The sequence below is a fragment of the Python bivittatus genome, unplaced genomic scaffold (assembly GCF_059951505.1).
Source record: "Python bivittatus isolate LINGU-HERP-01145 unplaced genomic scaffold, Pbiv_v1 ctg000020_np1212, whole genome shotgun sequence".
In the NCBI taxonomy this organism is placed as follows: Eukaryota; Metazoa; Chordata; class Lepidosauria; order Squamata; family Pythonidae; genus Python; species Python bivittatus.
Window position 1 is genome coordinate 59,639,183 of NW_028277030.1, and position 26,478 is coordinate 59,665,660.

The 26,478-nt window shown below is 35.5% G+C and overlaps 1 protein-coding gene across 1 annotated transcript in view; it reads left to right on the forward strand.

The window, feature by feature from the left end:
* CDC40 (cell division cycle 40) overlaps nt 1–26,478 on the forward strand; it is a 40,893-nt gene that overhangs the window by 2,178 nt on the left and 12,237 nt on the right. The window contains exons 2-8 of the mRNA XM_007432241.3: nt 7,422–7,508; nt 11,729–11,858; nt 18,661–18,744; nt 19,456–19,595; nt 21,056–21,152; nt 22,906–23,045; nt 25,081–25,155. Coding sequence (XP_007432303.1) covers nt 7,422–7,508; nt 11,729–11,858; nt 18,661–18,744; nt 19,456–19,595; nt 21,056–21,152; nt 22,906–23,045; nt 25,081–25,155 — 753 coding nt within the window. The remainder of the gene's footprint in view (nt 1–7,421; nt 7,509–11,728; nt 11,859–18,660; nt 18,745–19,455; nt 19,596–21,055; nt 21,153–22,905; nt 23,046–25,080; nt 25,156–26,478) is intronic.

A 26,478-nucleotide genomic window follows, 5' to 3' on the forward strand; every position in this document is an offset into this window, starting at 1 on the left:
GGTAGGTTGTACATCTGTCTCATTGTGGGGCATTAGTTTGATGTCCAAGAAAAGTCTCTACTAGTTGAATGGATTCAACTAAATGTCAACATATTCTAGAAACTAATGTTCTACAATGTTAGCGGAATTATTAGAGGAGTGGAAGCTGAAAAGAAGTTGAATATGTCAAGTCAAACAACAATCTAAAACATAGCTCCAAATCAACCATGAAATACTTTCAGGAAAGAAAGGAAAATGTTTTGGAATGGACTTCATAATCTCCAGATTTGAATATTATTTTAAAACTGTGGAGAGATCTCAAACATACAATACGGTACATGTAAGGAGACCTAAGAATATTTCTGAGCTGAAGAGTTCCACAAACAAGAGCAGGAAAACATTCCAAAAGCAAGAATAGAAAGATTCTTAGCTAGCTACAGGAAATGGCTGGAAATTATTTCTGCCAAAAGAAAGGATACAGAGTACTAACTGAAAGGGTATTCAAACTTCTGCACCTGTCATATTCACTGCTTTTTAAATTTTGAATCTGTGAACAACTGCACAAAAATAATAAATATGCATTCCAATTTTCAAAAAGATATCATGTTTAACCTTGTACCATGTAAAAGTTGTGTCAGTTTCTACTCACAAGAGTGCCTAAATGTTTATATATAACTGTTCATCATTCTGTATACATCATCTTTAACATGCCGTATTAGTGAGACACACTAATTGTGCTTATTTGCTAATCCCAGATTAGTTGATGTTTTATGCAAAGGAGCTCACTAAATTGCTGATAACTTCCGTTCTTTATAATCCTTTTATTAAAGAATCAAAAGAGGGCACTCATTTGAACTCCAAGCTTTTTTCTTTTAATGCAGGAGTAAATTGAGGAATGTAGATAGTTTTCATTATCCTGAATCACTACCTACATTAATTGTTTTTACATACAGAAGCTTTTCTACTTTTTTCTGGATTTAATACTAAACAAGGTTTTATTGAAAAGGTTTATATTTGTCGGGACTTTTATGTCATACTTATTTTAACCAGACATAATTTTTGAATGCTTCCTGTTTCAACTGAAATTTTAAAGAAATAATGCAATATGTAATTCTCATTCTTAAAAATATGATGTTTGTCTCTTGTTAACTGAATTCTGTACAAAAAATACCTATGTTAAGTATCCAGAGTCTTAGTGGACAGTGCTGAGTTTTGAAAGCAGATGTGGCTAATGCAGTATGAATAGTTGTTTTGTGGTTACTTTAGGATATTATACAAATCAGAACTCTGGCTTATTCTGAGAAGAACAAGCCTAGTTAAAACATGGTTGTCTTGGGTTTCTTTCTCTGATTTATTCCAAGTGGAGGAAACAAGAGTCTTTAGTCCGCATGACACATTAAACATTTCTCCAACATGTTTGTACGCCGTCCAGAGTCACCTGTGGTGAAATGGTCAGCTATATAAATTGATTTAGTAAATAAATAAAAATAAATTTTACACGTAAGGTGATAAACATTTCTGAGGACAGTTATTTGGAGCAGAATTTAACTGTCTCCTTGCACATTTGGCACTGTAACCAGAATTAAAACACTAATCTGATTATAATTTCCTAAATCTATGTTCATTGTTACAATAACATGAAATACTTGATTAAACTTTTCAGGAACAACGCAGTAGTTAACTTGTATACTGTATTCCAGTGTGTACTTTAAAGGTACTCAACAGTTTTTATGTAGACATCAGTTTGTGGCTTTCACAGTTTGTACGTGTTTCTTTCTGAGCCCTTTTAGGACCTGAATGACTTGAATTTCAGAAGCTGTTTGTCATGCGGTATGCAGGACCTGTGTTGCTCCATAGTAGTGCTTCTCACATGGAAGGAGCTATGCACTTCTGTGGATTATGCGGAAGAAAGTGCTGGTCAGGATGAAAAAGGAAACACAGCTTAGAGTGTCTAAGGGTATCATTGTCTTCTGCTTTTCTAGCACAGGCACTTGGCAAGCTGCTGGCTTTTCCAGGGTAGTTAATGATAGGGCCAAAGGTGTTGGCTACTTATAGAAGTCAGAATCCCATCTGAGTGAGTTAAACTCTTGTGCCAATCTGAAGTACCTTCTCTTATCCTAGCCATTATTATAATTCATTATGTTGCCTAAAACCAGAGAGTAACAACTAATGTTATGCAGGTGGATTGCACTAATACAATGGGACTTCACTTTCCTTATCTTTAGCTTTCTGCAAAACTACAGAGATGGAGATGTGCAGAGGGGAGGATAGGTACTCTATTGTTACTGGCCATTCTGCCAGCAATAAGTATTCAGTCCAGTAGATGTTTTATGCTGACAGTTTGCAAAGACATTTAATTAAAAAAATGACAGTTGTTGAGGGCAGGTTTTCCATGTAATTGCAGAAGGTGGTATTTCATTTCAATGGGAGCCTCTTGGCCATGGTGCATTTTTGGTTCAGAGGGTGTAGGAAGTTGTCACTCAAAGAAAGAAGCTAAAGAACCCCCATTCATTAAAGGAAACATTTATGATGCACTTTGGCATCCAATAATCTAAAACCACAAGGTTGTGTAATGTTGATCCTCAAGAAACTTTAACACTGGACAAGAATAATGCAATAGCTGAATAAGCTGTCTCAGGTAGTTGTAGAATTTTCTGGGAGGACTTTGAGGGGAAAAATATTTTTAGTAAACATTGATGTAAAGAGACTGTTTTATTTATAATTTTTTATTCAATTCAAATTACAGAATCATTCAGGTGCAAGCAACAGGCATGTAGATAAATTCTTTCTTTTATAGCATTCCCCTGAAAGTAAATACCCAGTTTTGGGGGGGGGGTAAAGTAGGCCCCTCAGATCAGTTTTGATGAATCTGTTTAAAACTTTTGCAAAATTAAAAATTACTGTGACTTACCTAGTATTTTATAATAAAAGAATTGGGTGGGGGATCTATACCTGAATTAGGTAGTGGACTGGTAATAGATGTTTTCTGTCAACATTATAATTAGTGTTTAGTTTTTTGATAAAGAGGCAAGAATTATTTTTGAATAATGTACTCATTTGTTTTTAAGTTGCTCTGTTTATAATTTTCTGTGGCTTTTTTTCCTTTGTGTGTTTTCTTTTTACAGTATGCATATGGAAATGCATACCCATTATGCTATTGCCTTTTGAGGAAAGCAATGTTATGCTAAGTACAGAAAAGGAGAAAGAAATAGTAAGCCAAAGAAATCAAATATAAGGCAAAAAGAGAGAGAAGAGAAACTTAAATCTACTTTAGACCAAAACTTTTACTATACTTGAACTTCTTACCTCTTTCTGTTGGAAGATCTCATCAAAGTCCTTCCAACCACAACTTTCTGCTTCCTCGCAACCTACACTCTTTCTTCATATATTAATTTTGCAATTTGATCCTCATTATTTTCCTCTTAAGTTACCAAACTGCCTCCTACTGAATCCTACCAAGACCGAGTTGTTGTGGGTGCTTGGGCCATCCAGATCTGAAGATGTTCCATCACTGATCTCGGATGGGGTTGCACTTCCCCATTCAAGAGTTGCGCACAATCTGGGGATCTTCCTGGACTCACATTTCCTACTCAATGAGCAGGTGGCACCTATGGCCAGGAAGGCATTTGCGCAGCTTCATGTGGTGTGCCAGTTGCTCCCTTTCTGGATTGGGAGGCCCTTCAGACAGTCACTCATGCCCTGGTTACTATACGGCTGGACTACTGCAACCCACTCTACATGAGGCTGCCCTTAAAGAGCCCCCCAGGACTTCAACTCGTCCAAAATGCAGTGGCATAGACAGTGATGGGCACACCTCAGTATGCCCATGTAATGCCTCTGCTTTGCGAGCTGCACTGGTTGCCGGTTTGCTTCTGGGTGTGATTCAAACTGCTGTTTGTTACCTATAAAGCCTTCATGTGATAGGGCCTGGTTACCTGAGGGATTGCCTATCTAGAATCCTATATCTGCCCAGCTGATTCAATCTGACAGGGTTGGTGTGCTCCAGGTTTCTTCAATTAAACAATGCCATCTGTTGGGACCCTGGAAACTTATCTTCTCTGTAGCAGCACCTCTCTTCTGGAATGAAGTTCCCTGCACGATCCAGATGGCCCCCACTCTGCTGGTGTTTCAAAAGGGCTTGAAGACATGGCCTTTCTCTCAGGCCTTTAACAAGCATGAGTGAAGCCCCCTTTGGTTGTGTGGGTGTGTTTCTTTTTTTCCCCATTCCAGTCAGGTTTCTGTCATCTTGCTATTTTTTTATTCCTTATTTTTATTATATTTTCAAAAAACGTTTAATTGTAAGCCTCCCAGAGTTGTTGGGAGAGAGTAAATAAATAAAACATGCTTTTTTCGTACCAGTTATTTACTTTTTTATTCACTCCTCATTCATTCAGAACTCATTTACTCCTGACTTTAGGATTTCTAGTTTTACCACATATGCTTCTTAAATATCCCATTCCCACTGCATCTAATTTACTATTTGTTGCCCCTTAAATACACAGCTCTCACTTCCATGAAACAGACTGGGAAAAAGCATGTTTTTACATACGGGTGGTCTTTGCTTAATAACCATTTGAAGTAACATGGTGCTGAATGAATGGTAGTTACAACCAGTCCTTGAAGTTATGGCTGTTGCATCGCCCCTGTGGTCACATGATCAAAATACAGGCACTTGGCAGCCCGCCCACATTTATGAATGCAGCATGCACTTCACATCCCCCCACCTGCTTATCTCCCCCCCATCTCTGCCCTTTTGGCTGCCCTGCACTCTGGTGGTGGTGGGAGGCAGCAGCAGAGTGCAGGGTGGCCAAATGGGCAGAAATGGGGAAAGATAAGAAAGTGGGAAGAGTTGAAGCAAAGGCAAGCATGGCAGGACAGAAGAAACATGAGGTCCTCACTGAATGACAGCGCAGTCCTTGTGTAACAACCACAGCTGGGACTACCGGAACAGCCGTTGCTAAGTGGTGTGATCATGTGATATTTCGCCTAATGGCTGCTTCACTTAGTGACAGAAATTCTGGTCCCAATTAGGGTCGTTAAGCAAGGACTACCTGTACATCCATTTTTATTTCTTTTGACAAACATTCATTCTTTACAACAGAGCCCAATACTACCCACTACTTTTTTGCCAGCATTTGCATCTCTTAATATTTCTCTATCCATTTTCCCATCTTTTCACAAATTCAAGTACTCGAATTTTTCATCATATATGTATAACTTGCAATCATTCACTCAATTTTCTTGTCCAGTATGAAGCCAGCTAGGAGAGACATACAGTGCAGTGACTTAGAATACCAATTCACACTCCAGAAGTTATATTAAATTAATAACTTGATTTTAGATATTTAAATTTCTGTTAGTTTAGCTTAATGAAATATTAGGACTGAAATTAGTATAGGGAGAAATATTTACATTAATGTAAATATTTATAAAATATAGTGATCCATTTTTGATTAATTGACTATCTGGTACTGAAGTAACTGCATAGGCTCAAAGACTACATAGATATTTTGTATAGAAAATGGAAGAAGTGTTTTTTTAAATATCAGACAAACTGGGTATCTGGAAAATATTGAAGAGCAGGTACTGTACAAGGTAAAAAAGAGGGAAGATGGTGTGAAGCAAATTCTGTTTCAAGTAAATAGGCACTCTAGGTTGAAGCCAAATATCAGAGTAGACCCCTGAGTCAGTGAGGCAAAAGCCCCATTAATTTGGGTTGGTGTATTTTAACTAAGTTCAGATTAAATCCTCTATCATGTGTATGAAAATTCTCTAGGTAGATATCCTCTTGCTGGGAAAAGTTATAACTTGCTTATGTTAATTGAATGTTATAATATATGAGATGATTTTTATCCTTATCCTGCTTCCTAAATTCATTTATGTTGAATGGGGTGAATGTTGTTGTTTCATAATATTGTGTTCTGTCTCTGTAGTTGTATTGATGTACAGACAGACTTCATTGTAGAATAACCTGGTAAACTGAACAGCCCTTATGAAAACCTAAGTAATTAAGCATTCCATTCTGACACTTTTAACATATGAGAGGTAAATTATCACTGTTCCAGTTATTTTCAAAACAGTAAGTCTAGATGCAGAAGTTAGTAAACAGTCTCTGAGATTTTGTTGCCCCTCTAAACGCTAAAGAAATACATAGAATTTGACATTATTTGCCAGGTCAATATCTGAAAAATATCAACTTTCTATATTACTATTTTTTAAAAACCAACAGGTTGTAAACCTATAGTATGGGAGAAATGCTGTGATATTTCCAAAACCAGAAAGGAACTCTGTGGATTTCTCAGGATGGGGGTCAATGCTTGTTTCCTTACAACTGAAACAATACAATGTATATACAGACCAGGCACAATAAATGTATATACAATTAACCTATTTACTGTTTTATGTTACATTTTGATTGTATATTTGTTATTTTGTATGTTGTGAGCCATCCAGGGAGTTTCTAAGTAGAAAAAAATAAACTTTCAATTTAATAGACCTTGGTCAGTGAATTTTGCATGCAGCTGAAAAAATCTGTCCAGACACTGTAGGCATAAAATCCAATTCACTATTTTACATATGCATACAGTCTGATTCATAATTAAAGGGCATTTTGGTTTAAAACACATTTCTTTTCATTCAATTAGTTCCTTAAATCAAGAGTTTGCCATAAAACATAGATGGATTGCATAATTGAGCTTTCCTTGGTACTGAATTTCTTTTTAGTATGGGGTAAATGCAGCCCTGAAATGAAGTGGCATTTGTTGCTAAGGTTAAATTTTCATCATGAGAACAGGAAAGCAGCTGTTTGTCAAAGATTCTGTGTTTTTGAGAAATTAACTGATGTTTGAGGGAAGTGCTAAGTGTTTTTGATAATAAGGTCCAAGTCCTTTTATTCAAAGCTATGCAATGATTAAAGTAAAACTGGAGGAGTTATATTAATGAAATGCTGTTGTGCTAACTAATATTCCTTTGATCACTAATACTGATATTTGCATTAATCCATATATGTTGAATGGGGTCACGAAGAGTCGGACACGACTTAACGACTAAACAACAACAAATATATGTTGAAGTTCCCTGCTTGGGCCTCTTGGATTGGTTTAAGGACTTATATAGGGGACAGTCTCCTATGTGACTAGAGAGGATTGGGTTGGCCGAGCAGGTAGACTATGGTGGACAGGCTGTTATCCTAACCTCGGAAAGTCCTACTATTGAAGAATATATGAGCCTTTTCTTAAACTTTCTTTGTTAGTTTGGGGTTTTTTTCTGATACCAGTTTTATATAAAGTTTATATAAAAGTTACTCTGATTGTATCACATCCAAAAGAAAGGTAAGACCTTAGAAATTTTGAAATAAAAGGCTGTGAATGTTGTAATCAAGCTAATATAGAAGGTGTACTATTTGGGAAGTGTATCCATTACAACTATGTTCAATTTTCCAGGAAGATGTGGAAACAGGGGTTCATCTTGATCCAACCACCAAGGAAGTTCAGTATAATCCAAGGTATGACACCATGTTTGCACCAGAGGTGAGTAAACTAGCTTTTTAACTTGAATTGTTTTTAATTAATCATAGAAACATAGATATGAGGATCTGGAGATCATCTAGTCCAATCCTCTGCCCAGTGAAGGAATTTCTGTTACATCCAACCATCGAGCCCACCACCTTCAAAGCACTCTATTTCATTGTTCAAAGGCTCAGACCATTAGGATATTTTTTCTGATGTCTAGCCAAAATCCACTTTCTTGTAGTTTAAACCCACTGATCCTGTCCTGCTTTCTGAAGCAACTCTAAACAATTCTGCCCCGTCTTCTACAGGATAGCTGTTAAGGTACTTGAAGACAGCTGTCATGTCTCCCCCCATTCTTCTCTTCTCTATACCCATTGCTCCAGCTGTTCTTATGCGTTTTTCTTTCCAGACTCCTTATCACCTTTCCTTTGGGTATGCTCCAGTTGATGCCTTTCCAAAGATGCAGTGGCCAGAATTAGACACAGTATTTTACCTGCAGTCTCACCAACACAGAATAGAGATGAACTATGACTTTTCTTAAGCTTGATGCTATAATATTAGCTGATATTGTTCAGTGAGACAAGTGAAAAAAATACCATTAATTGTTAAATAATGTATAAACAGGTTTTTTTAATGTCATCTATTGTATTTAGGTATGATTGATACATTCTTCAACTAGATCTATAATTTTAAATCTGAGGCTAGAAATTAGGTTTTCATTTTATAATTGTTCAGTACATTAAATGATACATCAAAACGAATAATAAAAATAATTACAATATTTAATAGAGAGCTTGAACTATGAAACTGAAAAACCTCTCTCCTATAAATAAATCATCCTTAACTAAAAATTCAGATTTCAGGTAATTAGAATAGGATATCCTGATAAACATTTCATAAAAGCATAGAGTTGAAAGTTACCTCAGAAGTCATCTAGTCCAACTCCCTTCTTGGTGTGGAATCTGCTAAAGCATTTTGGACAGCTATCCAGCCTCTGTTTGAAAACCTCCAGTGAAAGGGAACATACCACATATTGAGGCAACTTATTCTGCTGTTTGATAGCTCTTATTGTCAGGAAATTTCTCCCAATATCTCGCTTGAATCTTCTTCCCTGTACTTCAGCCCAGTGGTACTGGTGCTGCCCTTTGGGGCAACAGAGAACAAGCCTATTCCCTCCTGTGTATGGCAGCCATTTAGATATCTGAAGACTCCTGTCAGTTCTTCTGCATTTTTTATTTACTGTTTCTTCTTTTGTACGATATAGCTTCTTAAAACTAGAAATAATAAAGCTAAATAATGGAGTTGGTGTACATAAAATACATCAAGTCTGTTTATAATGCTCTAGCTATTTCATTTTTTATTTGGAAATAGTAGGCAAGGTGTGGGGAAAAGAATCATCTTATTCATAGCTTTATAATCTCATAGCCAGATATTACTTTTACTTCTTTTTCTTGCATTTATGAAATTACACAGTAGGTGGAGTATTATGGACTCTCTTTTTTATCAGTTACACACTAGATCTGTATGCCTCAAGGATGCTAATTCTATCAACAGACAAGGAAGCAAAGTTGATTCTCAAGGATTCTTGGCCTGATCTGAAGTAGACATTACTGGAGATTCCTCCACCAATTCTTTATATTTCATAATTTGACAAATGTGAGGGCAGCTTGTGATTTCAGATTTCCTGGTAGCAACAAAAATGATTTTTTTTTCGTGTATTAAAATTAGGAATTGCACTGCACTGATACATGGGAGATTTTGTGTTGTAAATTTGCATGTTTTAATGTGTTTTTATGAGTTTCATAAATGCCTTATTTTCTGTAATAATATTTACTGATAAAAAGCAGCAGTCTTCTTTACATTTGTAATCATTTTTCTTCTTAAATCCTAAAAGAAAAAAACCAGCTTGATGCTAATTTTCTAGTAAAATTAAAACTATGGGAAGAAAATTAGAATACAAATTTCTACTATATAAAAGCTGTCAAAATACCCAGATTATTATTTTTTTAAATCATAAAATTGAATATTCCTCAGGGAAAAGCTCCTCCAGGCAAAAGTAACCAGTATAAGTATACAGTTTCATTAGTCTCAATATAAACAGCTATTAGTTGCAAAAACATGGCTGTCAAAACTCAACGGTTACTTTTTGTAAGTTCGATGCACTTTTTTGAGACAGTGGTGATCTGCATTCCCCAGAGTAAGCAATATGAAAAACATATATTAATTATAAAGGGTACCAAAATTTACTATGATTTTTGCTGATTAGGAATATCTGTGTTACTTGATAAGTTTGATCTTATATTTAAACATGAGGGAGTAAGGGGATGATTCAAGATGCAAAACATGTCTGATGTCTCCTGAAGATGTGGAAATAATACATGAAATAAATCTCATTAAGTATTTCAATTTTGACTTTTCTGACAGATGGCTTAAGATTCATATAGTGAGCGGAACAAGTCTCTCTGTGGGTTAGAATACTACACATAATAACCTCATATTAATAGCTGTAGTTAATTTATGAGGAATATATTCCTTTCATCTGATCAGTGCTTTTGCACTCTATTTTTGCCTCTCACTGAATTATCAAAGTCTTTATGTCTCCCTCAAAATTGTACACAAATTTAGTAGAATGGATATGTTGTAACAAGATTGTCATTCCATTGTGAAATAGATTCTTCTTCTCTGCAGACATATATGCCTGTCTTTGGTGGATAAAAGGGATTTTCAGAACTAATTTAGATGTACACAACAGGAGTAGGAAAGAATGAAGAGGACTGCCATTGCATAAACAGAAAGTAAAATTGAATGTAGTGCCTTAGCTCTGACATGAAGAAAACTTACAATCTAACATTTATAATGCGATCAATTAAATATTGAAATCTGATAGGGTTGGATTCAGGATTGTGTAGAGTAGAAATCTAAATTGCTCTCACCCACAGATGGAGGGAATGTGGTGACTTCTGCAGATTCTGCTTCTCTCTTGCAGTCATCTATCACCAACAGGGTTGGAGGTATTGTAAAATGTGTTTTGTCCAGGTATAGTTCACAGAAAAAATCAATTAAAGCTTTCAGCAGAATTTTTACTTAGCTGTTGTGAAAAATATCACATAGAAGGCAGTACAGAAGAACCCCTTCCATCCTGATTCAAACTATCTTATTGATGCAGGAATAGGAAACACATGGAGAATAACAACTAAACTCCTAGATAGCCCATAGATAACATAGAATGAACTCTAGAGTCCTCCCTGGCTCTATTGCAGTTATATTCAGCTATAAAATACCCTAATTTATAGCTGTTGTAACATTTTTTGGAGGATGTGGGGTGTACTAGGAATAATAATTAACAGCTCTAATGCTACAGAATGGTTATTAAATTGGAGGGGGAATTTCTGGTCTTATCATCTGCTCTCAGTCTCTTTAACTTTATTTGAGTGAATGGAAACTTTGCATCTGTCTGCTTTTCTTCCAGTTTAATTTTCTTGGTGCTGCTGTTTTTGGATAAAAAGTCCCAAAATGGGGGAAATAACTTACTGTTGAACTGTGATTTTTAAAACATTTTTGTATTGTCTACAATTGACATATTGTACTGGAAGAATTCTAAAAGTAAATTATTGACTCCATTTCCAATGCAGACTATTTGATTATTTATCTCTATATATAAAACATACCATTTACTGAATATATTGTAGATATGTACCAACTTTATGTTTGCATGGGGGGTAGATTTCTGTGTATGAACCTGGAGACCATTGCAGATGTTTGGTTTTGATCCTCACACACTATAAACAAATAGACATGTATCTTCTCCATAAGGAAGCAGTGGTTTAGCAGGATAGCAATGTAACCCTCCTGATGTCAGAATATTTTCACATCTTCCATGACCATTGGACAAACTGGCTGGGGTTGCTGGTTATTTGAATTCAGCAATATCTGGAGGCTGCTAACCCGTGGTCCAGAAAGCTAATGTCAGATCATGTTGAATGCTATAGCCGTTGAATCTGAGGTTCAAATGCCCACTTTGCCATGAGGCTCACTAATGATCTTAAGCAGTCATTCTTTCTTCTGACCTACTTCATTGAATTGTTGTGAGGATAGATTCATGTATGCTGCTCTGAATTCTTCAAAGGAAAGATAAGACACCAATGTAATAAAGATTTGAACATGGATATCTTTGTAAATAAAATGCCACATATAAAGTGACTCTTATTAACTATTTTACTCTACTACTTTTAATGCAGTTTGGGCCAGTCAATCCATTTAGGACTCAACAGATGGCAGCTCCCAGGAACATGCTTTCTGGATACACAGAACCAGCACATATTAATGATTTCATGTTTGAACAACAGAGAAGAACATTTGCAACTTACGGTAATGTGTGTGTGTGTGTGTTTCTTTATATTCCAACTGATTAAAAACTTGTTATGCTTATTGCCATGCTCTAATATACCTCCAAACTCCTTAGAACCTTCAGAGCTTGTAAATAAGCTCTTTATGGGTTCAGAGGTTTTTTAATTTTTTAAATCCTGGATTAAGAATACTATGTCCATATGCCATTGGTCTTTATCGTGAGTAGTTAATGCTTGAAGCCCTTGTTTTTAATTGGAAATCTCAGTGGCAGTTTGGGCTACATGTATGTATGCCACCAAAATGTGCAGAAAACATCTAGGTTTAAATTACCATATATTTAATTAACTTTCCTTTTTTGGTTGCTCTTTTGTTTATTAAAGCGTTTAAAATATTAATTTTAGTTGTATAATCCCTAAAAGAGTAAAGTAATTATTCAGTATTGAAATACTGCTGGCAGCATATACAGCTCTGCAACATACCTGAAACAACCCTCATTGCATAGAAACAATTAAGATGAAATAAACATATAACTATTCTGGATGGATGTAAATGTTCACTTTTGTTTCCATATTGAACAAACTATTATACTGCATTGTTTCCATCCAACTTTCATCATAACTTGAAAGTAACCAGGATCAGAACTGCATTGCAACGACTCATATCCCCAATACACTGTGGGTCACTGTGAAGCAAATATTTAATTTTTTTAAAATCTTATTATCCATAATAATAAAAACAAAAAACCATGTTAATAAAAATATTAAAGTAACAGTAAAAACAATGTAACAGTTAAAACCAACTGTAATTAAATTTGTTTAAAAATGCTATTGAAACACCAGTATTTAAGAAGGTTAATTCCCTCAATTCAACAGGGAGTACATTCCAAAGTTTAGGATCAGCTATAGCAAAAGCTTGGCTCCAGATCACTCTGAGGTTATCTATTTAAGAAGGTCTGCATATGGGATGTTCCCATAATGGTACTAGTACATAAGAGTCCCTGTTCTGAAAAGTCATAGTTGGGGGGGGTATTTTTATCCATTCCATGAGCCTTATGCCGCTATCTAAACATCTTTATAAAATAGTTAATTAAGATATATACTACTACATTAACATCTATATTTTCTGGAGGTAAAAAGATGAATATTGCTCTGGTCTAGCACTTCCTTTTCTCAGTTTTCAACAGTAGCAAAGAATGTCTCCATGTGCAATGACAATAAAAGAATTTGCCAAATGCTAGGAGGTAGTGAAGGCATCTTCTCTGTCTCCAAGAATCCAAGCTTCTCTGCACAGGAATGTGCTTGTACCTAAAATGCTGCAAGAATTAGACAAAGGCACCATTGTTCAGTTACATCAGTCTAATAAAATAAACTGGAATGTTGGCAGCAAGAGACAGCAGGAACTAATACATTCGATTCACCCAGATCCTGGGCTGTTTTCCAGGCCTATCTTTGTGGAGCACTATTGATTGTAAAATAAAATATTGTAGATGACAGTCAGAGAGTTTCAATCTTCCCGTTTCTTGCACTTTGCTATTTGTGAGTACGTTCATTTTATCTCAGCTTAGAGAGCATCAGAACATGCTTTGACAATTATATATTCAAATAGAATTTATTCTAAGCCATTGAAAGAAGATACAGGATAGCAAGTATAATTATTGGTACTTGCTATCCCAAAGACAGTAAGGTGATATTTGTTGAGGAGGAAATTCAGTAAGATTTCTCCTGTCAAGTGATGGTAGAGCAGGAGCAGGCAACTTTTTGAGTCAAAGATTTCAATCCTGGCCTGACCAGCAGAAGGGCCGTAATTGAAGTTGTTGATAAGGTAGGGATGTCAGAGGAAGAGGCAAGGCTGCAAGGTGGGTGGATTAAGGAGGATATAAGAGTGAGAAGACTCTAAGAAGCAAACCATTCTAGTTTCTGTCCTTAAAAAGCTTGAAATCAACTTACCAAGATGGCCAGATTTCAGCGGAATGATTTGAGGCCATGTATGGAGGAATCAAAGATGCAAATTGGAATAGTTTGCAATCCAGAGACATGCTGTTTCCTATTCCCACCTATGCTTTTCCAAAATTTGTGTTGCCAGCTGTTAGCCGTATGATCTGTTTGCACAGATTTCAGCTATACAGACTTAGAGTGTCAGAATGAACGTGATGTCACCTATATTTGAGCTATTGCGTACCGTCATATAGACAAACTTCTAGTTGTTGAAGAGCCAAAAGAAAATCCATATTATTTTTCTGTATTCCGCTTAATTATTAAAACAGGATTCTGGATTGTTGTTCTCCTGAATTTAACCTTCATTTGAATAAATCCTGGTCACCAGCATGGCATTTGAAACACTAGCATGCTTAATGACAGTGTCTTTAGAAGCCACCAGGCTCCATGCCCCACCTTACTTTTATTTAGATTCTTTTAATTTTTTTAAAAATGAGAACCTAATAAGTTGCAAAACAACATATCTGGTTCAAGCATTGCGTGTATTTTCAAGAATGGTTCTGAATGAGTGTCCATGAGATGCTCTCTAAATTCCAAATGTATGTACTGATTCAGAAAGATTAAGGAAACCTTTTGGATGGTTATGGTTCCATTTGGAAGAAAACGATTTAGCTGTCACTGTGTTAGCCACTGTTTCTGCAGATGATTCTGTGTTATACTGATAATAATAATTGAAAAGAATTATGCTTATTAGGAACCACATGTCTATTAATCATGTCATACTCATTTTATGTCAAAATCTGGAGAGAATTGAACATCTTTGTTTAGTCTTTTGTATTTTGTATTGTAAATGGATAAAAGTTGCTTTTCTTCTAATTTGCCAAAAGCAATCAAATGTTTGTGTCCTCAACAGTTTAGCCTTTTCTATCATCCCAAGGAGGGCAGTTCAGTTTCCTCATATGCACACATCTTGAAACTTAATTTTATTCAGATCCAGGGTTGGGATAGATGAACTATAGCTTTTCTTATTTATATGAAATTGTTTATTGCTAATGTGAGAAAGGGGAGGGATCGAACTTAGACAACAACTTTTACATAAAAAGGGTCCTGTTATAAAACAGCAGATTTTCCCCTTAGAACTGCTTTTGAAAGTCTCTGTCTAAAAGAAAGATAGGAATCTCTTTCACATTCTCAGTATAAAGTAAGAGTTGTTCAAAGTCCTTTTCATAAAGAAAAGATTCTGAACAAAATGCAGTTTAGCTATCGAAACACAACTCTCACTGAAGGCTTCATCTCATCCAGAAGCTCCATTCATGATCACTTGGTTTGAGGGAGCAATAGCTAAAAAATAAGAGTCCTAGAGACAGCATCGGTACAGTTGGAGGACAAATAAGCTGCTGTATTGATTCTGACATAAATCCAAATGAGCCTTCTGCCTTAATCAAAGAAGGACTATGGAGTCTATTGGTAAACTGATTCAATTACTACTCAGTTATAATAAAATTGGGTTTTATAGTGTTATTTTACTCATATAGAATTTGTGTCTAGTACAAACGTCAAATCTCATGACATTTGCAGTGATTAGCATTGTCAACAACTCATAAAAATGCACTTGAATAGTTTAAATTTGGCAATGTTGAAGGAAAGAGAAGCATCAGAAATGTAAATTTCTGCTTTCATTAAGCCTCAAGATTGCTTCCTAGAAACTATTATGAAATATAAGTGGGCTAAACTGACAAGTTTGCTGTGTTCTTTCAGTGAGTTATAGTTGTACCTTGCCTTCTTACTTTAGAGTTCAGTAGAGGTTGTAAATATTTGTTTCAACTCAGAATACATAAGCTCAAACTTTTTTGCTGGGGAGGGGGGTTAAAAACAGTCTCATAATGGTAATGCAAGTAGAATTGTTCATGCATATTTGATGATCCAAATAGAAAATATTTGGGCTTGGACCAGGGAATCATTCCAAGGTTCCACATAACTATAGAGTTCATGGGGTGACTTTGGGCCACTCATTCTCTCTTCCCACCCAACCTCTTCACAGTATTGTTGTGAGAATAAAAGGAGGGGAGACTCCCAAGTGTGCCATTTTGAACTCTGAGAAAAAAAGTGAGTTATAAACACAGTTAATAAATTTGCAGCTTTTACCATACTATATATTATATATAGTACTACTGTATAATACTATATATTAGTTTAAATTTAAGTTTAAACATAAATAAAGAGTGTTAAATATGTACACAATAATTATATTAATAATTTTTCTGTCACATTAACAATTACAATTTGGTGGCAACATTTAGAAGAATTCTAGAGGCCAGAGCTAATGTTTTGGAGGCCCACAAGTTGTTCATTTCTGCACAAAGGCATAATGTGGTTTGTTTGATTTTGGATCACTGAGATGTTAAACCCTTCCCACAAAAGATTATTTATATTGTGGATATTTGAAGACGTAGCTTTAGGATATGGTCTTAAACAGAACCACCTTGAAAACAATATAGTAATTACAAGGTCAACATGGATTTCTCAAGAATAAGGTGTCAGACTAATCTTATCTCATTTTTTGGTTTTGTAACTTCCTTACTAGATCATGGAAATGCTGTAGATACAGTATATCTTGCTTTTAGTAACACATTTGATAAAATATTGCATGATTGATTGATTATGTGCCATCAAGTTATTTTTGACTCCTAGTGACCAAGGAGATTTTCTCCAAGCTGATCTACAGTATCCCTAACCTGTTCTTTCATGTCTCCAAATGGTGCACTCATCGCCTCTGTAACTGAGTCCATCCACCTTGCTGCTAGTCATCCTCTTCGTCTCTTTCTTTCTACCTTTCCCAGCATTACAGCCTTTTCCAGAGAGCTGGGTCTTTGCATAATGTGTCTGAAATAGGATAATTTGAGCCTGGTCATTTGTGCCTTGAGTGAGAACATCAGTTTGTTTTCTTGGCTGTACACGATATTCTCAGGAGTCTTATCCAATACTAAAGTTCAAAAGCATCAATACTCTTCCTATCCTACTTCTTTAAAGTCCAATTTTCGCTTCCATACAGTGTCACAGCGAATACCATGGCTTGCACGATTCTGATCTTTGTACGTATAGACACATCACTGCATTTGAATATCTTTTCCAAGGCCTTCATGGTTGCTCTACCAAGTATTAGTCTATGGCATATTTCTTGACTGCTTGTTCCTTTACTGTTGAAAGTTGATCCTAAAAAGCAGAAGGTATCCACCATTTCAGTATCTTCATTGTCCATTCTAAGGCTGGTTGTTCCACCTATTGTTATTACTTTAGTCTTCTTTATATTTAATTTTAGCCCAATTTTTTTCACTATGCTCTTCAACTTTTAGTACTAGGGCTTGCAAATCCTTTGCATTTTCGGCTATCAGGGTAGTATTATCAACATAGAGCAGGTTATTGAAGTTCCTTCCTCCAATTTTAAACCATCCTTATCTTCTCCCAATCCAGTTTCCTTTAATATATATTCCACATATGAGTTGAATAAATAAGGGAAGGGTATGTAGCCTTGTTGCAGTCCTTTGCCAACCTGGAGCCAGTCTGTTTCACCATGTTCTGTCTGGGGATTTCTTGACCTGTATGTAAGTTTCTCATGAGGACAATAAGATATTCTGAGATTCCCACTTTTCTGAGCACTTTCCACAACTTGACGTGATCGACACAATCAAAGGCTTTTCTATAATAGATGAAGCACATACTGACTTCTTTTTGGTATTCTTTGGCTTTTTTAATTATCCGGTGTGTGTGTATCCCATGATTAGTAAGCCAATTAATGTGGAATGGATATAATGACAGTTAAATGGATAAATAGTTAGCTTGAAAATCATATTCAAAGAATGCTCATCAAACTGTAGAGGGGTATGAAGTGGAATACCAAAAGATTCAGTCTTGATTTCATGTTAACCATGATTCATACTCTAAAACAATATCTAATAACTGAAAATTATATTTGTGCTTAAATGTGTGCTGACAGGAGGGGGAAGGAGCATAAATCTGGTGGCGTGATCCCTTATTTTTGATTAATGTTACAGTTTACACTTTACAGTGTTAGTGGATGATTGTCTGTGATTGGAATCCTGTCATTTTTTTGTTATTTGTAAGCATTTTTAAGACAAACAGGTATTTTGTTCAATCATACAGTAGCTGCAATATTGCTTCCATTTTTTTCTTTCAATCACTCAATCAGCATGGAAATATCCTTACATTTAGAACTTTTGAAGAGCAAGAGATGTCAAAGAAGCCTAGGGACAGGTGTGTCATCTATCCTCTTAAATAAATAGGTCCCTAGAATATTATAGATTCTTACAGCAAAAGATTGCAAGAAACAGAATAAATAGTATTTTTAAGCACAGTTATTCTGTATACCTTTGCTAACCCTGATTTAACCATGAAATAAAGCTTACAGTTGGAGTTAAATTACTAAAAGTAAAAAAGAATTAAATATAAGCCACAGTATCAATCAATGCTGAAATGCTGTTTCTTCAAATATGGTCAATAGTTTTATAGACTCTTTGAATTCTCTAGATTGATATGAAGCTTTCTGTTTCAGCGGCCATACAATGTGAAAGACTGAATATATGGCTTATTCAGATGTTGATAGAAAGACAGGAATATGTGGTTCTGCATTCATATCCCATATATAAAGTGGTTATAATTGTCTTCGTTTTTACCATTATAAAAACAAAAGCTGTGAAAATCCTAGAAGTCTGTTGATAATCAGTTAATTCATGATGTTCTTTGTAAGGAAATGTGCTGTATCGAACATGAGCCAAGGGCAAAAGTTTTTTGAGAGCTTGATGATATAAATTTAAATTGTGGCAATAAAAATACTTTACAAAAGATAAATTTAAAATTATTTCATTCTGCAGGATATGCACTAGATCCTTCGATAGATAATTATGAAGTTTCTACTAAATATATTGGATCTGTAGAAGAAGCAGAAAAAAATCAAGGTAAAAAAATATCAAATATGATTTCATTATTATCTTTTATTCTGTATTCTTGCTTTCACAAACTGAAAATTAAGCATTGTATGAACATAACTTTCTGATGGATGAGAAAACATCTTACCGTGTTCATGGCAGGGGTTGTGACTTGTTTGAGTGGTTGAGGCACATTTTAAAATCTGGGAGTGTGTCATGAGTGCTTTCAAAAAGTGTTTTGGGTGGGGATTGAGTATCACCTCTAGTGCCTCTTCTTATTGCCATCACTTAACTTTGTTTTTGTTTTCGGGGCAGGTGACCACATTTCTAAAGAAAGTGTTGAGTTGCAGGTAGTCACCATTTTTATTTTCTAAGAATGCCTTTATTTAGTTATCTCCATATGGCTTTAAATGTGCTATAAGGAGGAAACTAATATGGAACCTAATCGCACCAGAGCTTAGCAGCAGAAGTAGTGTATGCTACAAGTGTCAAATTTTGCCAAAGCTATTTGGAGTTTTATTGGCTATATATGAGCATGATGCAGGGAAACTGCTCATGAACTTGCCATCCACAAACTAAACTTTATTTTGTGTGAGGGACTTAAAATTTTCAGATAGGGCGGACTACTATCTGGTCTCTGAAAGCACCAATTGATATTTCAGGAGGTAGAAGAATATTCTGTCATTCTTAAAGTAAGAATTGCTTTCAAATCTGGACATACTCTTCTGTTATTCTCCATAGGTTTAACTGTGTTTGAAACAGGACAAAAGAAAATGGAGAAAAGGAAAAAATTCAAAGAGAATGATGCATCTAATATAGATGGCTTCTTGGGACCTTGGGCAAAATATGTTGATGAAAAGGAGGTTGCAAAACCTTCAGAAGTGAGTACCCCTTATTTTTTATTTTCAAGTATAAAAGTAGTAAACAGACTGGGATGAGGAAACCCTGCATTTTGTTTATGACATTTCTTTACATATGCAGCTGTACTCCTGCTCTTGTGTTTTAAATGGGAGAGGAAGTCTTGAAAAGCTCTATGTAGTAATTCAGGACAGCAACTTGGTGCTATGCAAATGTTTTGAATTACAGGTCCCACAATTCAGTTGCTTGCAATTGGCCATTCTGCTGTACCTGATGGGAATTAAAGTCTAAAGTGTCTGAACAGCATTAGGTTTCCTAATCACTGATTTAAAAAGAGTGTTTATTCATTATACAATATGATGCTCTGGTACCGTGGAATCAGAGAAAAACAGCTTACAAGACATAAAGCATGCAGATGGTTTTTGAAAGTAATTCCTCAGATTACAGAGCATCAAGGTGTCAGTTACAAAAACAGACGGCTCTACTCAGACTATTGATGCTACCTTAAGGTAGCTTAAATCATAGATGTTATTATTGACATTGATATACAAAGCCTCTGTATCTGTAGTTGAAATCTTAGACTCTATATCTTTTTACTGTAAGCCACCCAGAGTCGCTCTGCAGCGAGATGGGCAGTAACAAATTTGAAATATAAATATAAATAAATAAATAAGACACCGGTAGAAAAAAATAAAAAATATATCATAGTGTCTCATATTAAAATGTTTCTAAATTAGTCTTCCAGTGCATTTTTTTTACACAAAAGACCATTCACATACTCAGCCACACAAATGGATTCAGTGCCCTTCAGGATGCTTTAATGGTGATATTTTTGACAAACATCCTTTCCTGTCTTTATCCTCAAATCACAAAGCACTGTTACATGTTTTCAATTCTGTGATGGCTGTCAAAGACACCAACAAGAAAGGAGGAAAGAAGCATGGATGTGACAGCATAACTAGCCATCTTTTCTTTATAATCCCTGTGCATCACATAAGTGAAAAATAAGCATATTTACTAGGGAAAGTGGGTCCGTCTCAAAACAGTAAGGACAAAGTAGCATATCCAAAGACTCTGAGGTCTGGACGTTAATAAGACATCAAGAACAGATCCTGTCAAAAATGGTATGAGGGCTAGACTAGGTAGATCTTACATTATGCAAGAGAATGTGTATGTTATCAAATCCTCTTATAAAATGAGTCCAGTTTCAATCTGGAGTATAGTTACATACCAGGGGTGACCCTATGGCTAGTACCAAAGTGCACACACACACACACACATACATAAACACACACGATGACTGCACATGTATGCAGTTTTTTGTAAAATCAACTTGTTCACAATATAATTTCCTGAAATTTACTTAAAACCCATTATTTCAGATATCCTTTCTTGTTTTAGTAGAAGAACTCATTGAAAGTGTGCAATTCTATATTTTGCTGTAGAAATAAGGATTGTAATTTTTAATATCTTGGTAATTTAGGAAGAACAGAGGGAACTGGATGAAATAACTGCAAAAAGGCAGAAGAAGGGCAAACATGAAGATGATAAACCTGGAGAAGAAAAGACAGTTTTGCATGGTAAGTGATACTGTTAGCAATTCATCTGCATTTCTGTCATCAACCTTCCACTATGTCACTATTAAAGATAATCCCATCTACTGTATTTTATTGGACTAGTAATTCTTATAGCTAGAAGTCAGTGCAGGGTGGGTGTTTGTGTGTGTGGGTGTTTGTATGTGTATGTGTGGAATCAATAAGAAAGCAGCTTAGAAACTGTTTTTTGTTGTTTGTAGTAACACAGGAAAGAAATTCAGCTTGCAGTTAAATTTAAGATGTGGGCAGATTGTACTATTGGGAACACTGTGGAAATGTCATTTGCTTGGTTACTCATCTCAAATGTCAACTCCTTGGTTTTTAATTTGGCAATCTCCTTTTTGGTGGTATTTCTGTAGTCACCTGGATCTTTATATTTGTTAGGGTTTTTTTTAATCTGTGTATTGATAAACCACTTTATTTTCAACTTGAGTACAGTCCACAATTTGCACTTCTCTCCCATGTATGCCATTTTCAGTATAGAGATGCCTTTGGTGCAGAAGAAAAGAAGAAAATATTTTCATATTATTTAATCATATCATTCTGCCATAGAAGTGATACGATTAAAATTTTAATCATATCATTTCTACTAAAGTTGTAGTCATAAAGTTTTGATGCTGATGTGAAAAACCTATAGCAACATGGAGAAAAGCTTTTGCTGTTTCCTCTCCTTACAACATAATCTTTCTAGACGTAATGCTTCCTTCTCTTCCTAATACTGGTTCTGTTTGTCATCATTCTGATTTATGTATGTCATTAGGACTCTGTTATTCTCTCTCTTTTTTTTTTCTTATGACCTTCTTTTCCACAAAGACTCAAGCAGTTCTATGTTGGAAATCAGTCTGAAACATGAAATTAAATGATGAGGATATTTTTCATATATATTCTTGTGGAATGTCCCCCAAGACAAGACAGGTACCACATGTACACATACTATGAAGATTATTTTCAAATAACAGCACATTTTTTAAAATGTGCATGCTTATCCTGCCATAAACCTAAACTTTTTGTCAAATCAAGTTAGTCATTTAATATTTCTTAAGTAGAGAGCTTATATTTTAAGCTCAATGAACTTATTTATTTATTCATTCATTCATTCATTCATTCATTCATTCATTCATTTTGCTTCTGTGTCACCCATTCTCACAGTGGCTCAGGACAGCTAAGTGTCACCATAAAACAACACTGCAAAATCTCAAGTACAGATTCAAAATGACTAAATCAAAGAAGATTTAAAAACTGAAAAATGGAAATCTCATGTTCCTGCAAAGCCCGCCTTCAGTTACAGCTTGCTCTAATCTGATGCCAGGCAGAACAGGTTGATTTTCAATAATCTCCTAAGCTCAAGAGGGACAGAGCTGACTAGATCTCTACTGGGATCTAAGGGGTTCCAAAGAGTGGGGTGGCTGCCAAAAATGCCTGCTTCCAAGCCTCCATCAGATGATAGTCACCTAAGGACAGGACCTGAAGAGAGTTGACCTCATTGGGTGGGCAGATGAATACAAATATGCACATATAGCTCAAGGATAGAAAAGAAACTATGTTTGAGCTAAATATTTATCATCTCAGTATCAAAAAGAAGCTATCCAAAGAAGTTGAATTTAAGGCCAGTGTTTGGGATATACTTCATCTTAATCACAGCCACCTTAACATTGAATTCTTCTATTATTTATTTGACAGTGTACATTTTCTACTTTTATATGGCATTTTTAAAAAGTAATTAATTTGTTTTTTTTAGTCAAAGAGATGTATGACTATCAAGGGAGGTCCTACCTTCATGTTCCTCAGGATGTTGGTGTTAACCTACGTTCAACAGTACCCCCTGAAAAGTGTTACCTTCCTAAGAAACAAATCCATGTATGGTCAGGTCATACAAAGGTAAGGAACACTTGAAAATTATACTTTCCTCCTTTGTGTCTTTGCAGTCCTTTCCTTTATTATATTTAGATTTAGTTTCTTCTAAATTTTCCAGAATTTCAAAATGTTGGAAAAATTGCACAAGTTATTACTAGACAAATTTTATTGCTGTATGTCAGTTTTATTCCCAATTTCTAGCCTATCTCTGCTAGTTATCACTACTTTTCCATGTACGCTTTTTAAAATAGACAATGCAAATAGACATTTTAAAATAGACAATGCAAAACTTTTCAGTTTAGATACATTGAATTTCATGTTTGAAACAGTTATTTTGCATTTAAAATGAGTTGTTTCAACCATTTTGGAAGTAATTTGAGCTCGAAACAGTTGTGTTTCGAATTGGAAGCAGATGCTTTAAGGTCAAAACACTTCCAGAATAATCAAAACAACCAATTTTTAATTTGAAGCAGCTGTTTCAAACTCAAAAACAAACCACTTCAGAATCAAAGTATTTTGCACATCTGTATTTTAAAACCATTGGCCTTAGTCAGAGATCCAGTCTTGAGTGGCTATTCCTTCATGGAAACTAATGGTACCTGTTAATGGCAAAAATGGGGAAAAAATGCTACAAGTTAGAGCTGTGTACTAGAAAGTCTTCTGTTTGCTTGTGGGAGGATTTTGATGAGTTCATAGCAAGTTTCAAAGTGTATATCCTAAACCTAACCTATGCCAGTATTTTCTGTGGCTCAAAAAGTGCTTGAAGAATCTCCCATTTTTTCACAGGCAGTATGTTTATAGAAGGTATGGAAGTCTCAAAATAATTTAATACTAGGTCAAATAATAAATAATATGATAGGCCAGCCATTTGTTACACCAGCAAACCTCTTTCTGTAGCTAATGGGAAGACTTTTTGTCGGTGGAGGCACAACTGATTTCTACATCATCTCAATACTTGCCTTAGGTTTTAGCATCATTCACTGCACATTACTATTAGTTTGTTGATGGTGTGGAAAGCTACTGTATTCAGATTGACAATATTACTTTCACTGTCTATGTAGGCTATCAAGCTTTTTTATGAAATGTGACTATATACTTACCTATTTTAGCATTCACTCTTCTTTTTTGTAGAATTAAAAGTGTTGCTGAATTCATGCACTTTTTTGTGATTTTGTAGGAACAATTAATTTGTTAACCCTGTGTAACAGCAGTTTCCCAGTATGTTAGAAAAGGGACTTATCCAAAACCTACCCAAACTTTAGAATATACTGCAGTCATAATATACTGGCCTTGAAAATTAGAAGACACAAGACTTTCTTGTGGAGCTTTGGAGATACATTTGGGTCAGTTACATTTGCTTCAGTAGATGTTCCAGGGTTCTTCTTAGAAGCTATGTGAAACATAGTAAACCTATGTAAACCTTCTATTTTAATTCTGAGGAGTAAAATAAGAATCTTTAAAAAGAATTGGTACACAACAACAGAAATTGTGATGGTTCCCAACATAACAATATTTATTTAATCAATTTATATGGCACCCAATTTACATACTGCAACTCTGGGTATGTAACCATACCATAGGTGAAACAGGCAACCAAAACAAAAAATAATAAAAAATTAAATCAGAAACAGAAATAAATATACCTGAGGTCAACCACAACCATTCATCTTAACTTTATAAAATGGGCTGACTGACCCAATGTCTAATGGAAGAACCAGGTTTTCAAGGTCTTATGGAAAGCCAACAGAGTTGGAGCTATCCAGCTCTTGGAGGATATCCTGTTCCATAGGGCAAGTGTCACGACAGAGAAGATGTGCATCCTGGATCCCTTCAGATGGCATCATTTCATAGAAGAGACCCACAGCATGCCAATCCCATTACATCTCATGGGACAGGCAGAAATGATTGGAGATAGGGTGTCTTGAGAGATGTGGAACCGTTGCTATGCTTTAGGCACCAATAATGGTACTGGCAGCCACCTATAAGTGATATATAGAACTGATATACATATTTTGAAAAGGAAAATGCATGCATATTTATAGTTATGTTTTTGTTTAAGGGAGTCAGTGCTGTCAGACTGTTTCCTCTTTCTGGCCATCTGCTCTTATCTTGTTCCATGGACTGTAAAATTAAGGTAAATGGATCCAAAGAATATACTATCCCTACTTAAATTTTGTTGTGGATTTAATATCTGTGACCACACTTTTTAACGCTAACATTAATGTAAAGTCAGTAGCGATTGTCATGTTATTGGGCTAAAGAGATATGCCAGGGCCATCTGGGTTTATAACTTTTAAGGACTCCTAAATGCTTATTTATTATGAAACAAATTCATTTAAAATGGTTGGTAAACCCACAGTTGTTAAGACATTGCTGAACTACAATTTCCAGTATCCTTCATAGTTCACCATGCTAACTTAGGGTTCTTGAAGTATGCTGTAATTCAATATTTGGAGAGCCAGGGATTCCCCACATCTCAATATCTAATTAAATGTTTTGAAATGATCTTATAATTGTATAGTAAAGCAAGTCTCACTCCATTAGTGCCAATATTAAAAGATGAGAATGTTGGTTATACGTAACAAGATCTGGTGGTAATTATTGTATTGATTACTCTGTGCTAATCCACAATGCTTAAATACCTGTATTTCTGAAAAACAGTTTTAATTTTTAAAATCCTAACCATTACTTCCCTTTGAATAATTTTTTGCAACTATCTTTTTTGCTCTATGCACATTACTTAGTATTTTTCTCTCATCATCACTTTTTGCAGCAATCATTCATTATCATCCACAGCCTCTTTCACTTCATTCCATCAAGCATTCTTTTTCATGCTTCTCAGTAGATTAACTTGGCACATTTCTATGGTTCTTTGTAACGTAATTTCACCCCATTCCAAGCAGCTTCTACATCCTCTTTCCTTATGCCCATTTTCCATTCATTTTGTTGTGAGACACTACTTTCCCTGCATTCATTCTATTTTCACTTTCTTCCATGTCCGTTTTTCCCCCAGTTCTGCTTATGACGTTGCCAAAAATGGTCTGTTGGGACTTCTCATCACTCTTATATTCTTCACTAATTCTCTTAACTGTTCATCATAAACAATCAAAGCAATAATTATTTCATCAACTCCATAGGAGACTGGTCAGAAGTTATCCAAAACCCTAGGGTCCAAGGATGGCCTCTTGAGGAGGGGGTCAATCACCACCTGTTTCAGTGCTGGTGGAACCATCCTCTCCCACAAAGAGGCATTAACCACCACTTGAACCAACCACATGCCACCTCCCAGGAAGCCTTAACTAACCAGGAAGGGCATGGATCCAGACTACAGGTGGCAGAACTCACAGTAGTAAGGACCCTGTCCACTTCCTCAGGATTGACCAGCTTGAACTCCTCCCAAATAACCAAGTTAGGACATGCCTTGGTCACTTCCACTATACAATACTATATATACATT